At 43.2% G+C, this 13,382-nt stretch overlaps 1 protein-coding gene across 5 annotated transcripts in view; it reads left to right on the forward strand.

The window, feature by feature from the left end:
- Nucleotides 1–13,382, forward strand: part of snx19b (sorting nexin 19b) — a 52,246-nt gene that overhangs the window by 6,986 nt on the left and 31,878 nt on the right. For all 5 annotated transcript variants that reach the window (XM_082504244.1, XM_082504247.1, XM_082504248.1 and 2 more), the window contains exons 9-11: nucleotides 58–151; nucleotides 1,188–1,335; nucleotides 8,014–8,155. In XM_082504244.1, coding sequence (XP_082360370.1) covers nucleotides 58–151; nucleotides 1,188–1,335; nucleotides 8,014–8,155 — 384 coding nt within the window. The remainder of the gene's footprint in view (nucleotides 1–57; nucleotides 152–1,187; nucleotides 1,336–8,013; nucleotides 8,156–13,382) is intronic.

The raw sequence follows: 13,382 nt of genomic DNA on the forward strand, positions 1-13,382 counted from the left end.
GTCAGGCTCAATAACTGCTTGAGTTGTTTTCAGTCATGTGTGTTCTGTTTGTTCCAGATCTCGTCTGAAGTTCTCCAGTAAAAACGTTCCCTGTATGAATGGCTCAGACGTGAGACCTCCAGTTCTGTTCAGTATGGAGGAGGCCAGCACAGTAAGCGACTTCCATCACAGCTCGGGTGCACGCTTTTTAAATGATGCAAAAGTTCACACTGTGGAGCTTCTTTTGTGCCTTTACGAGTGAATCAACCAGACTGAGTTAACAATGAATTAAAATATGAATGTAAATGTTTTGTAAATGCAGACCTTCTGTTTGCTGATGTGCAGAATATTGTGCAGCAGACCAAGAACCTCAATCAAGTCTGGTCGCTTCTCTTTCCAAAGGACAACTTTTTGCAGCTTTCTGCCTCGAGGCACATGGCCTATGGCCGCAGTAGACCAAAGGGGTGCCACTCCTGTCAGCTAAGGAAGCATAATTATTTGGTGGTTTAATGGTGTGGGCTTTTCTTTTGTAGAGGCATACGTTGGGCCTCTTACTGCCAACTGAGCTGACCCTGTCTGTGCCTTTATGATGATAGCGGGTCTATGGCTGGCCCCAGCAGGCTAATACAAGATGTGTTGCAAAGCTCAAATCATCTCAGTCATTTCCTTAACACCACAGTGAGGTCACTGTGGCCTCCACAGTCTCCAGATTTACATTCAGTAAGGCACCTTTGGGATGTGGAGGAACAGGAGATTTACACCTGTAGCCCTCCCTCAGCCTGCATCTGCCGGAGGTTTCTTCCTGTTAAAAGGGAGTTTTTCCTTCCCACTGTCGCCAAAGTGCTGCTCATAGGGGGTCATATGATTGTTGGGTTTTCTCTGTATGAATTATTGTAGGGTCGACCTCACAATATAAAGCGCCTTGAGGTGACTGTTGTTGTGATTTGGCGCTGTGTAAATAACATTGAATTGAATAGCTGCAACCACTATGTGACACCATCATGTCAGCATGGACCAATCTCTGAGCAATGTTTCTGTCAAACTGCTGAAGAACTGAGACGGTTCTGAGGGAAAATGGGATCCAGCTGCTTTACTTTCACTGAATGTTATTAAGTGCAAACCTTTCCTTTTAACTGTATTATAGAGGACCGTACCAAGCTGATTAAAGTTTAAGTAACTATTAAAAAAACTCTGTTCTGTGATTCCAGATGTTTAATGGGATGTCTCTGGGATATTTGCAAGACTTTATCAATGAACAGGAGAAACAGACCATGAAGGATGAGACAGAGAGAGGGACCTGTGCAGGATTAAGAGAATTTGGAGGCCATCTGGATCACAGGAAGAGTCGGGAACGCGGTAAGGACACGGGCTAATATTCACATTGGTTTATGAATGTTTCAGTGCTGCGTGTGAATTTAAACCAGTAAAGTAAATACTCAGTAAGACTATTGAATAAAATAAAACTGGCCATGATCAGCCTCAGTCACACCCAACAGCTGACACAGCAGCACCGTTCCAGCAGTCCTGAAATCTGTATGTCTCTGATGGTTTTTGTCTAAATTACTGGAGAAGTCATCATGTTGCTTTTGGCTGATGTCACTGCAGGAAGATGGATCAACTTAAATGGCAAAGTTAAAAGCCAGCGTTGGATCTCGAATCACCATTATCACACTATCATCACGTCTGTGTGTGTGTGTGTGTGTGTGTGTGTGTGTTTGTGTCTGTGTGTGTGTGTGTGTGTGTGTTTGTGTCTGTGTGTGTGTGTGTGTGTGTGTGTGTGTGTGTGTGTGTGTCTGTGTGTGTGTCTGTCTGTGTGTGTCTGTCTCTGTGTGTGTGTGTCTGTGTGTGTGTGTGTGTGTGTGTGTGTGTGTGTGTGTGTGACTCACGCTGGCTTGTCTGCTTTCGTTTGCCTTTGTGTCTGAGCAGCTCACTGACTCATTAAGTCACTACCACTTCCCATTCAGTGTCTCTCTGTGGTTACAGCTGGGAGTTCTGTTCCAGTCACTGATCAAATGCATCAGACCACATGTTCATATTTTGGCAAACTGACATGCTGCTGTGGATACAAAGAGCGAGGCAGCAAAGGAAACTAGTCTATTACTACATTAGTTCTAAAACAGGCATCTGTGACAGAGCTCACGGCTGCTGCCCAGGCTGGGCGTTCCTAATCTGGCAACACTCTGTAATAACCATCATTGATGGTTGGTCAGTCGCTAGTTAATAGTGATGGGTTGTTTGCGAACGAAACGGCTCTTAGAGCCGGCTCTTTGACGTGAACGACGCGAGCCGCTCCGTATCGCGAGCTGTGGGTTGTTTTCTTTCTCTCTCTCTCTTTTCCTGCTTCACTCCACAGCGAGCCTTGTGCTTTACGCTGAGCAGAGGGGGGAGGGGCGGTAGTTACACTCAGTAGCACAGGAACAGAGCAGGAGGGAGAGAGAGAGAGAGCAGGGACAACAACATAAGAAAGGTATAGTAATCATCCACAACTATTTTCAGTTGCAGATGATAAAGGATTCAGAAAGTTTATTCATGCAGGTCCATATGACAGAGGATGTGCATCTTCTTTTTGTTTTCATATTTTATATTTAATTGTGTTGTGGTTTGTAGTGTTTTGTGTTGTTTCACTTTAAATTTGTTTAAAAGGAAAAAGCTGCAAATTTAAATAGTTAAAAGTTGAAATGTGAATAGTTGGTTTTTGTATTATATGATTTATTTATTACATTTTATGTGGAGTGAATAAATAAAAGTATATTTACGGTGGTATGGGCTCAAAATGTGGTCATAAATATTTTGTACTTGTAAAAAAGATTTGTGTGTGGACTTAGCCCAAAAAAACCCTGCAAGTTACAAGTAAGAATTTTGACCCTATTTTTCTTCCTTTAAGCTGATTGGTCAATGTCATGTCAATCACAAATGTAACAATCCAATCAGAGAACAGATGGGTTTGGCTGTCGGAGGGGCGCTTTTTTGAACTGCAGGTCCTTGAAGGGTAATCTCTATATAAATATCCGATAGCAGCTAGGTCCCCTAACTTTCAGCAGCTGTTGAAAGGATAAAGTTGTGCTATATCAGTGGTTAGAAATAACATTATTACTTTAGGATTAGTTTAACACAAAGTCAGGGCTGACCCAGGACCATTGCTGTGAGTCACAGTGCGCAGCATAAAGGTCCTTTCACATCGGACGCAGGATGTGCTGCTAATGCTAACTGCTAACTAAAAGCCAAGGATCCAGAATTTGTTGCTGGCTGCTGGGCTCTGTGGGTTTTTGCATCAGCTCTACCTGCACTAGATGCACCTGCTCCTTGTCGTTTTCATCTCTGACTTTATGTGAACTACAAGAGTTTGTGGGTTTTTTTGCTGGTTCTTCAAATGTTCAATAAAAACATGTATGCTAGTTCATAACGAAGAAAGCTTTGTAATGAAGACTGTCATTTCCAAAACACTGCCCGCCCCCACCCCGCGGTCCGCAGCGCTGTTGAAAAGGCTGTGGAAGTCCCTGTATTAAACACGTAGACCTGTGACACAAAAATCACCAAACTCGGACGACCACAGACTGTTTTCCTTTGTGGTGATGAAGGAAAACGCTGGGTTGGCATGTAAAAGGCCATTTATTCCCTTCAAAGACCTGCAGTTCAAAAAAAGCGCCCCTCGACAGCCAAACCCATCTGTTCTCTGATTGGATTGTTACATTTGTGATTGACATGACATGGACCAATCAGCTTAAAGGAAGAAAAATAGGGTCAAAATTCGTACTTGTAACTTGCAGGGTTTTTTGGGCTACGTCCACACACAAATCTTTTTTACACATACAAATCCTGATTTACAAGTACAAAATATTTATGACCACATTTTGAGCCCATACGGTGGCCCCTACAGACAAAACACGTACAAAACACAACAGCAGTGCTCCAGGATGCTAGGGGGCAGTGTTGAGCTTTTGTTACCTCGTGGCTACACAAGCCAGCAAGTACCAACGACCGGATTTGGTGTGTGGTAGTAACAGGTAAATGAACATATTTTTAAATTATTTGAATATATACGAGTGCCTGTGTATAAATACACAAACGATACACACATGCTTTCATGCTTTCAATTGTGTAATTTAAGTGATCTAGTAGCTCTGCTTTGGAAGTTCAGTTCATGCTAGAAATGTGTTTTGGAGTTTGTACGTGTTTTGTCTCTAGGGGCCACCTCATATATTTATATATAAACATATATAAATAAAACCACTTTTTTTTTTATTTATTTATTTTTTACGTTAGTAATTCCTTTTGTGCGCAATTTTATATTATTGTTAATAATAAATTAATTAAAGCAACAAAACAACCTGAAGAGCCGGTTCTCTAAAAACAGCTGGAATCCCATCACTACTAGTTAATCTTTAATCAGCGGTTGTTGTGCTGCTAAGAAATGATAAAAGATAATTTATTGGGACAAACAGGTATGTTTGGATGTCTTGATATACACAGCTGTGAGGGACATGTCCTCGTTCCATCAGTTTGCTCTGAGTTCTCAGGCTCGTTGAGTCCTCGAATATGATCTGTTCATAGCAGAGATTGTATAAAAAGTTTCTCCCTGAAGTGTGTCAGAAATGTTAGGACATTCAGTCCAAACCCAAAACATTAACTCTTATCTACCTTTAAGACTTATCACAAAGGACTTGTTGCATCATGCAGCGCTCCATCATTGCTCATTATAAAGAACTACCACAGGAAAAACCGAGGCCCTTCCTTCTTATGCTCGATGCTGTAATGAGACATTCACTGTTTAATAAACCATTTTTTCACAGTCAGCCAGCGACGTGTGAAACTATCAGACTCTAGTTTCTTCTTGTTTCTGTAAGAGAGGATGAAGTACGTCATAAACTGCTTTAAATGTTGTCTTGGTATGATGGACAGGCACACATCTGCTAACAAGTGCTAAGTAACAGAATTTCATCCAAACTGAAGCACAAATTTCATGAACAATTGTTCCAACAAGAATCAAACAGGATAGCAGACCAGCTAGGCAGCTAGCCAAGGCTAGGCCTAACAGACAGCCATCAACTACAGCTGTCAGTAAGAGCTGCCACGCTCCTACTTTAACGTTAACATACATGTTTTGCTTCTATTTTGCTGGTTTGTTTCAATTTTAGTTACAGCTTCAGTCCCCAAAATTGGGAGACTGTGAAAATGTAAACAAAGAGAATGCAGTGATTATCAAACCCATATTTTATTCACCACAGAACATAGAAAACATGTTTAAACTGAGAAAATGAGCCCCCCCCCCCCCAGGTCAGTTTGACTTTGATCGCAGCAACATGTTGTTGCTGTGTTTCGGGAATATTGTTCACATCTTGTCTGATGCAGAATTCTAGCAGCTCACCAGCCCTGGGTCGTCTTTTTTGGTATTTTTCATGCCAAATGTTCTCAGTTGCTCAAAGGTCTGGGCTGCAGGCAGGCAGAGATGCAGGCTTTTAAATGAAGGGCCGATGGCGGACGGACGGCCGCTCGCCTCTGTAGTGGTTGTCTGTTTTTTCCAAGCAGAATTTCAAATTCACGAAACCTTTTCTCTCAGGTTGCTTCAGTAATTTTAAATGAGCGTCTGGGCTCGTTCACATACAGCTGCTTCTTCACACAGCTGGAGCGTTCGCCTGCATTTGTCCATGCGTGGTGAACAGGGGCTGTTTTTAATGTAAAAATGCCAGTATTACACTTTCACATGAATCCATATCATGGACGTTATTATGAGACCTGCTTTCCACTTGTGCAGAAGTGTCAGGTAAATACATAGTATGAAGTATAGAGACGCTTATTTGAACATCCACTTGATGTGAAAGAGAACAGGTGAATACACACTATAGTATGTACAGTCCTGAGCAAAGGATTATGGGAGTGAGCCGAACATTATTCTGAGCATGGAGTTTACTGAAAACAGCACTTACACTGAAACAGGCTGTTTTACAAAGTTTACGAGCACGTGCCTTTAAAAGGCCTGACCGTTTGGACTTTGCTGCGGAGCACCAAACGTTGGACACTGAAAGGTGTTAGCCTGCATCAGCTCATGGCTCAGTTTATACTGTTCTACACAAACACGTGACAAATCTTATTTGTGCATGTAGGGCGGCTCGATTATGGCAAAAATGATGATCACGATTATTTTCACTGACATTGAGATCTCGATTATTTGACGATATTTACTTAACAATAACAATGTGTTGAATAATGACTTTAAAAAATAATATAAAATAGTGCAAATACTGATAACAGTGCAAATGTTTGCAATATAAGAAATCAATGAAAAATGTAAACGTCTGTGTTTAGTGAGCTTTGCAGTGTTGCTCTGTGGTGCAGCTACACTGTAGCAAAGTTTACACACTGTGTCCACTTGATCCACGTCTGACTGAACCCATAATGTTTCCACACCACTGAAGGTTTTTTACCTCTTTTCAACCAACAGCAGTCACTCTCCTCTCCAAATAACTTCTGCTGAGCTTTCCGAGCTTCCCTCGGGTCCTCTTAATCAGCGGTCCCCAACCCCCGGGCCTCGGACCGGTACCGGTCCGTGAGTCGTTTGGTACCGGGCCGCGAGAGTTGAGGCTCAGGTGTGAAATGTTTGGTTTTCAGGGTTTTATCGGTTTTCAGCGTTATTTTGTTATCGTTTTTTATCGTTAACTCGGTTTTCCTGGGTCTTTTCACGTGTGTTAAGAATAAATTTTCTTTTTTTCGGTACTAGTTTCATTTTGTTGTATTTATCCGCGACACCTTAAAGGCCGGTCCATGAAAATATTGTCGAGCATAAACCGGTCCGTGGCAGGTTGGCGTCCACTGCTCCTAATTGTTGTGACACGTGTTCGAAACGCAGAGAGGTGCGCTCGATTTGCCACACGGAGCAGCGCGAGAGTAAAGCAGGAGGGAGGGGCTAATAATCGGCTCAGTCATTTTTAATGATCGTTGAAAGCCCAGATCGTAATCGAGATTAAAATTCGATTAGTTGAGCAGCCCTATGTGCATGCTTCATCCTCTCCCTTGCAACCCACCTGTTGTCACTCCACCTCATGTCGTCTGCAGTGATGGAGGCTGTCATGTGCTGGCTTGCCATGTATTGCAGATGGAAGGTCAAGGTGACCCTTAAGAAAAAACGGCTCCATTACTGCAGATGGCATTCTTCACTCTGTCTTCCTGAGTCATAGATGTGACCGTCAGTAAATGTGTGTCATTGTTGTAGTTGACGTGACAGTATTACAAACATTTTGTTAGTTACAGCAGCTGGTATGGAGTCCAGTAGTTTTCATTACCAGTACATAGTACTGAGGCATGTGTTTGACCTTTAGGTCAGCTTCTGTTGCTTCTGATACTTAAAAGTTGATTCACAAATTATTTAGAGGCAAAGCTGAGTGACAAACCTGTTTCTGAGGCATGGCAGCGCTTGAGTCCAGCCACATGAGGGCACCATTGATAAACGTATGAAAAGGAGCATTGGTATGCTCTTCACATCTACACTGCATCAGTTACACACCAGCCCTCATTTCTTTGTATTTAGCTGGGAAAATGTGAAATGGGTGCAGCGATTTAGTGAAGCACGAGCAAACATTAAAGGAAATACAGTAGATAAGGAAAAATAGACTCTGTATAATTCTAATGAGCTTGAAAGTCAATATTGGTGTGCCCACATTTATTCTTCAGCGCTGCCGGCGTTCTTACAAGCTGTCCTGTGACTCCTTAGTCACAAGTAGGACCAGCTCTCCAGGCTTCTTGAAGGACACTCAAAGCTCTTTGGATGGTGGCCACCTTTTGTCCTGTTCTGTGAATATGATCAGAGAACAGAGAGACTCTGCATCAGTCTCACAGTACTTTTATTGCTTTAAATGAGAATCTGGCTCAAAACTTTTGCACAGGTCTGTATGTCGAATGTGTCACTGAAACAGGTTGTATTATGTTTCTACACGTGCTCAGTTAACACTATATAGTAGACGTGATCTTCAGCTGTACCACAGTAAGAATGTGGTTGGATGTGTTTCTGCATTTATGTCTTTGTTTGTTCCTTTTTCAAAGGTCTCGGCTTTGGATCTGAGATGGCGCTGGCTGAGGTGGCTCTGAACATCCTGTGTTTACTGATGAAGCAGCAGTGGAGCTGGCTGTGCATGGAAAACATTCAGAAGACCATCAGACTTGTGTTTGGGACCCTTATTAACAGGTGACCAGTTATTTAACGGTGGTGAGAGTCAACATAAAGTTGACGCTCGCTTCAGACCTGTCGCAGCACTTGCACATTCAGCCTCCTTCTGGATGGCGTCTGCATTACTGATGGGGCTTTAGGCCACTTTCATGTTAACCGAGTATAACGAGGCAGCAGCGCAGCGACTCAGTGGTTAGCACTATTGTCTCACAGCACACCACGTTTTTAAGCGCTTGCATGTTTCATAGTTTGGAGGTTTGGAGTCTGAGCTGTCATTCAGCAGGAGGTGGGAGAGGTCACAGTCCATTACAGGGCAGGATGAGTTAAATCACACAGCAGCTTTAGCTCTATGTTAAATGTATACAAATATAACCCACCCATTGTGTTAGTGATTAAAATAGGGGCGTAAAAACAGTCAATGTTGGGAGAACGAACATCTGAAGTACATTACTGTGCTGTGAACATGTCACAATAATATGCATGTATTTATTCTACATTTTAAATCCGTCTTTCTTTTTTGCGCTGGTACTGGGTTAAATGTCTCAGCTCAGATGTTCTAGCACTTTCTAGTGGATCCACATCCTTCCAGGTCTGCTATAGTTTCTCTTGGTTTCCTGATGACCATACGCGAGCTCTGGAACGACTTCGCCCTACAGTCACGTTGAGTACGGTTGTCATCACTGCACCAATCTGTCTCTGGCCCCCTCGTCCATCTTACCCTGCATGTAATCAAGCCCCAAAGCCCCTCTCTCAGGGAACCAGCTTACTCCAAACCAGATCTGGGCAACGCACCAGGATGTCTTCATCTTCTTAATTACAATGATGTTTATTCGTGTAACATTCCAGAGACTAAACCTCACTTAGATGCTGTACATGTTGTGCTTTTGGCACCTGGGAGCTACTTAGTGCAGCTAAAACACATCAGTGGTGCCGAAGCATCACTGAGCTCATTTCTCGCTCTCTTCACCAGCAGTAACGTTTTGAAACAGCCCAGAGTGACTGTCCAAGTAAATCTGGCTGCTGCTGCTGCAACCTGAGGTGCTTTTTACAAGGCTTTCAGCTACAAAGTGTCTGCGTATCTGTGTGCCGTAAAGTCTCCGCACGGAGCCAGGTCAGGGCATGAAGACACATGCTCCCCCGTGGAAATTCCACAGAGAGGGCTGTTTATGAGCTGGAAAGGCAGTCTGGGTTTGTACAGTCGTTAGAGAAGAGGAGTTGAAATGTCAGACGAGGGTTTGGGATGATCCTTTGCAGCGGTCCATGTGAAAAATGAGTAAATAAAAATCGAATTCAAGAAAAGTGCCCCACGTTTTTGAATCCCAGTGTTTTCATGTATGCTGTGAGTCTGTGTGGACATGCACGCCTGCACCGCCTGGCCTCTGCAGAGAATGCAGACGCCAACTCCCCAAACATTTGTCGCAGATGGGTATAGCTCCCACTGCCAGTAAACGGGAGGCAGTGTTCTTGGGTTGTAGCGTTTGTGCCATCAGTCCTGTGACCTCACGTTCCCTGGGGTGTTAGCACCAGAATATCTAGCTTCATATTGATACCGAGTCCTCTATTTTAAGAGGGTCTGCCATTCAAGTATGTAAGGCCTTGTGCTTTTGTTTGGCCTCGTCTATATTAGGCAGCAGCCTGTCAGCAGCGCCCTGACAGCTCTGTCCTCTCATCACAGAGGTTTGTCCGTGCAGATCAGGTGAGATGCTGTCGGTAGAACCGCTACACATGAAACTCTCGTCTTCTGCAGTTTCAGCCGTTGAAACAAATGAACAGTGGCTTATAAACCATAACACAAGGTTAAATAATGATTCCTGGAAGAGCTGCGCACAGTGTAAATTATATAAACGCTTTCTGTAAAAGTCCTGCTGCTGAAAGGGAAAATGATGTGAATGATGGTTAGAAGTGCTTTAAAACGTCTCATGGGGATTCAGTGATAGTTAGCAGGAGCCGGCCTCAGCGCCTCGGGACGTTTGTAGCCTTTGAAGCAGCTCATTGTCAGTGAGAGGCAGACGTGTCGCTCATTCTTCTGCTGCTTCACTCAGGGCTGAAACCTTCACACAGGCATCCATGTCTGTCAGAGGATGATATTTATATTCTGCTGCCCTCCTCCACCATCACACTGTTGGTTTGTGTTGAACTCTACGTTAATGTTGCATTTTAAAACTTAGAGATCTGTCAGTATCAGAGGTGGGACCAAGTCATTGTTTTGCAAGTCTCAAGTAAGTCTCAAGTCTTTATCCTCAAGTCTCAAGTCAAGTCTCAAGTAATGTCAGGCAAGTCAGAGTCGAGTCTCAAGTCACTGGTGTAAAAGTCCGAGTCAAGTCACAAGTCTGAAACTTTGAATTTCAAGTCCAAACGAAAAAATAATGTTGCAGTTATGCTAAATGTAAATATTAGACCATGTAATTTTAAAATCTGTGTTTTTCTCAACACATGACAAAATAGTGAACTTAGAAAATATACACAAATTGTGAAATTGCACCTCTTTAAAATGCAGCTCAATTAAACCTAGCTCCTAGAATAATTTTCACCGACAGTTCTGAGATAAGCTGCATGTTATTCTTGGATGCAGTTGTAGGACCGGCTTTAAAATCGCATGACAAAAATATCATACATATTAAAAAAAACTGCATCACCAACGTAGCCTGGACAACATTTGCTAGTTAGATGAAGTCAGTTATCTCATCTTAGCATATTTATATGCATATTTATAATTATACGGTTCTTGGAGTGAGTGCATACACTCATGAAGTTTAGTAACTTCAGGTCACTGCAACAAGCCCAGGTACAGTTTACCGACGGATGGGTGCAGGACCTTGAAATGCACCGTGTAGAAAGTAAAGACCATCGTACGTATCATAAGTTTACCAGTCTCACAAATTGTCGTCATAAATACACATTCGTTAACCGTTTATTAATAGGACCTTTGAGCTCAACGGTAATTAATTAGTAGTGGAAATAATTTCTGGTAGCATCACAGAAATGTAGCAGTGACAATAATACTGTATGCTGTAATCGTACTGGACAATTAGTGATACAAAAAACCTGTTTTATCCTGTGAATAAAAGTATATGTTTTTGTCAATGTACCATAATAACAGAAGCGAAACGCAATATTGTGTCAGGACAATTCACTATTTATGCACAATAAATAAAGGAGCATAGCGCGACAATTTCTGTTCAGCGCCAGACTTGCTTGTAACCTATATCACTAATTATGTTATGAAAATGACGCATTAACTACAACAGCAGACTGACCTTCGTGTAAATGCTTGGAGCAGACTAACCTGTGAGCTGGAGGGTTCTGGGACGTTATATTTGCTCTTTGAATGGCTGCAATCCAGTCGCCTCTTTGTTACTTCGGAAACATGGCTCGAACAATTTCTCTTCAACGACGTAATCCGATAACAACCGATCTCTTTACCCGTCGGCTTCCCGTGGCTGTCATGCGACCGGCTATTGCAGTTAATAATACAACAGCTTCTTGACATTTTTGTGTTTCTTTTTATCGCTGTGTAACTGATTTTAATTGAAAGCCTGCGTGCGCTAGTACCTCTTGCCACGAGTTCCCAGAATCCTTTGCGGTTTACCCCTGAATGACGTCACATTTTCAATCTCTATATAATATGCATGTTAAATTTTATATTTGGGGTAAAATATCAAGTCTTTTCAAGTAAACCGGTTCAAGTCCAATTCAAGTCCCAGGTCATTGGTGTAAAAGTCCAAGTCAAGTCACAAGTCTTAGAACATTTTTTCAAGTCAAGTCTAAAGTCATAAAATTAATGACTCGAGTCTGACTCGAGTCCAAGTCATGTGACTCGAGTCCACACCTCTGGACAGTATTATATTTAGCCAGTGTGGTACTAGTGCAGGATTAACGAGCTATAATCTGAATAATAAATTAGAGTGAAACCAAAAACTGAAACAGCTTATTTTCATCTCTTCAGCAGCAGGAACAGTTTCAAACAGTCCAGAATGATTTTCAAAGTAAAACTTGTAAAAAGTGTTTTTCTGTTATTAACAGTGGGACACATTTTTCTGCATCAGTCTTCAGTGCTAGTTCAAATAATTAGGGTTAAATGGATGTATAACTATAACTACACACCTGTTCTGTCCTTAATATGGCTTTAAGATCACTCACAGTGATGCACAGGGGCTTGTTTGAGTGCAGCTCAAGTGCACATTAGCATGCAGGCTGAAGGAGCAGGGGTCTGAAACTTGCTTACAGCATGTGGTCGTGTTGCACTTCTGGTCGTTGCAGGCTTTGTGACAGTGTGTTACTCTGCTGTCAACAGCATCCCCGCTCTGCTGCGCTCCCCGGGTGAGTGAATAGGTTAGAGAGTAACAAAGAGCAGAGATGTGAGAGAACAGGAGACCTTTGGTTCTTCTAACTTCATTGTACACATAGTTGCACTGCATCGCCTGTCCAGCTGATGCTTGGGATTCTGTCTCAATCTTTCAGTTATTCACTGTTGACCAACGTTTAAAAATGATGTTCAGAGACTGGGACAGAAATATTCAACTGTTACATATCTACTGCACTCTGTTCATATGAATTTGCAATAAGACCGTGCAGTGCTGCTAGCTGCCATGAACGTCTGCTCAGGTGCAGAAATGCCTGGAGCCTACCTGGCTGAGGTTTTTATATACTTTTATAGCTGTTTAGTGGGAGGCAGCAGGAACCTCATCACAGGTCAGCCAGGTGTGTGTGTGTGTGTGTGTGTGTGTGTGTGTGCGTGTCTGTCTGTGCGTGTGCGTGTGCGTGTCTGTCTGTGTGTGTGCGTGTGTGTGCGTGCGTGCGTGCGTGTGTGCGTGCGTGCGCGTGTGTGTGCGTGTGCGTGTGTGTGTGTGTGTGTGTCTGTGTGTGTGTGTGCGTGTGTGTGCGTGTGTGTGTGCGTGTGCGTGTGCGTGTGTGTGTGCGTGTGTGCGTGTGTGTGTGTGTCTGTGTGTGTGTGTGCGTGTGTGTGCGTGTGTGTGTGCGTGTGCGTGTGTGTGTGCGCGTGTCTGTCTGTGTGTGTGCGTGTGTGTGTCTGTGCGTGTGTGTGTGCGTGTGCGTGTGTGTGCGTGTGCGTGTGTGTGTGTGCGTGTGTGTGTGTCTGTGTGTGTGTGTGTGCGTGTGTGTGTGTGTGTGTGTGTGTGTGTGTGTGTGTGTGCATGCGTGTGTGTCTGTGTCTGTGTGTGTGTGTGTGTGTGATGAAGCCAGCATCCAGTGGGCCAGTGTGGGTCTCTGTGTGTGTGACATGTCT

Source organism: Aulonocara stuartgranti (assembly GCF_965226115.1).
Source record: "Aulonocara stuartgranti genome assembly, chromosome: 14".
NCBI lineage: Eukaryota > Metazoa > Chordata > Actinopteri > Cichliformes > Cichlidae > Aulonocara > Aulonocara stuartgranti.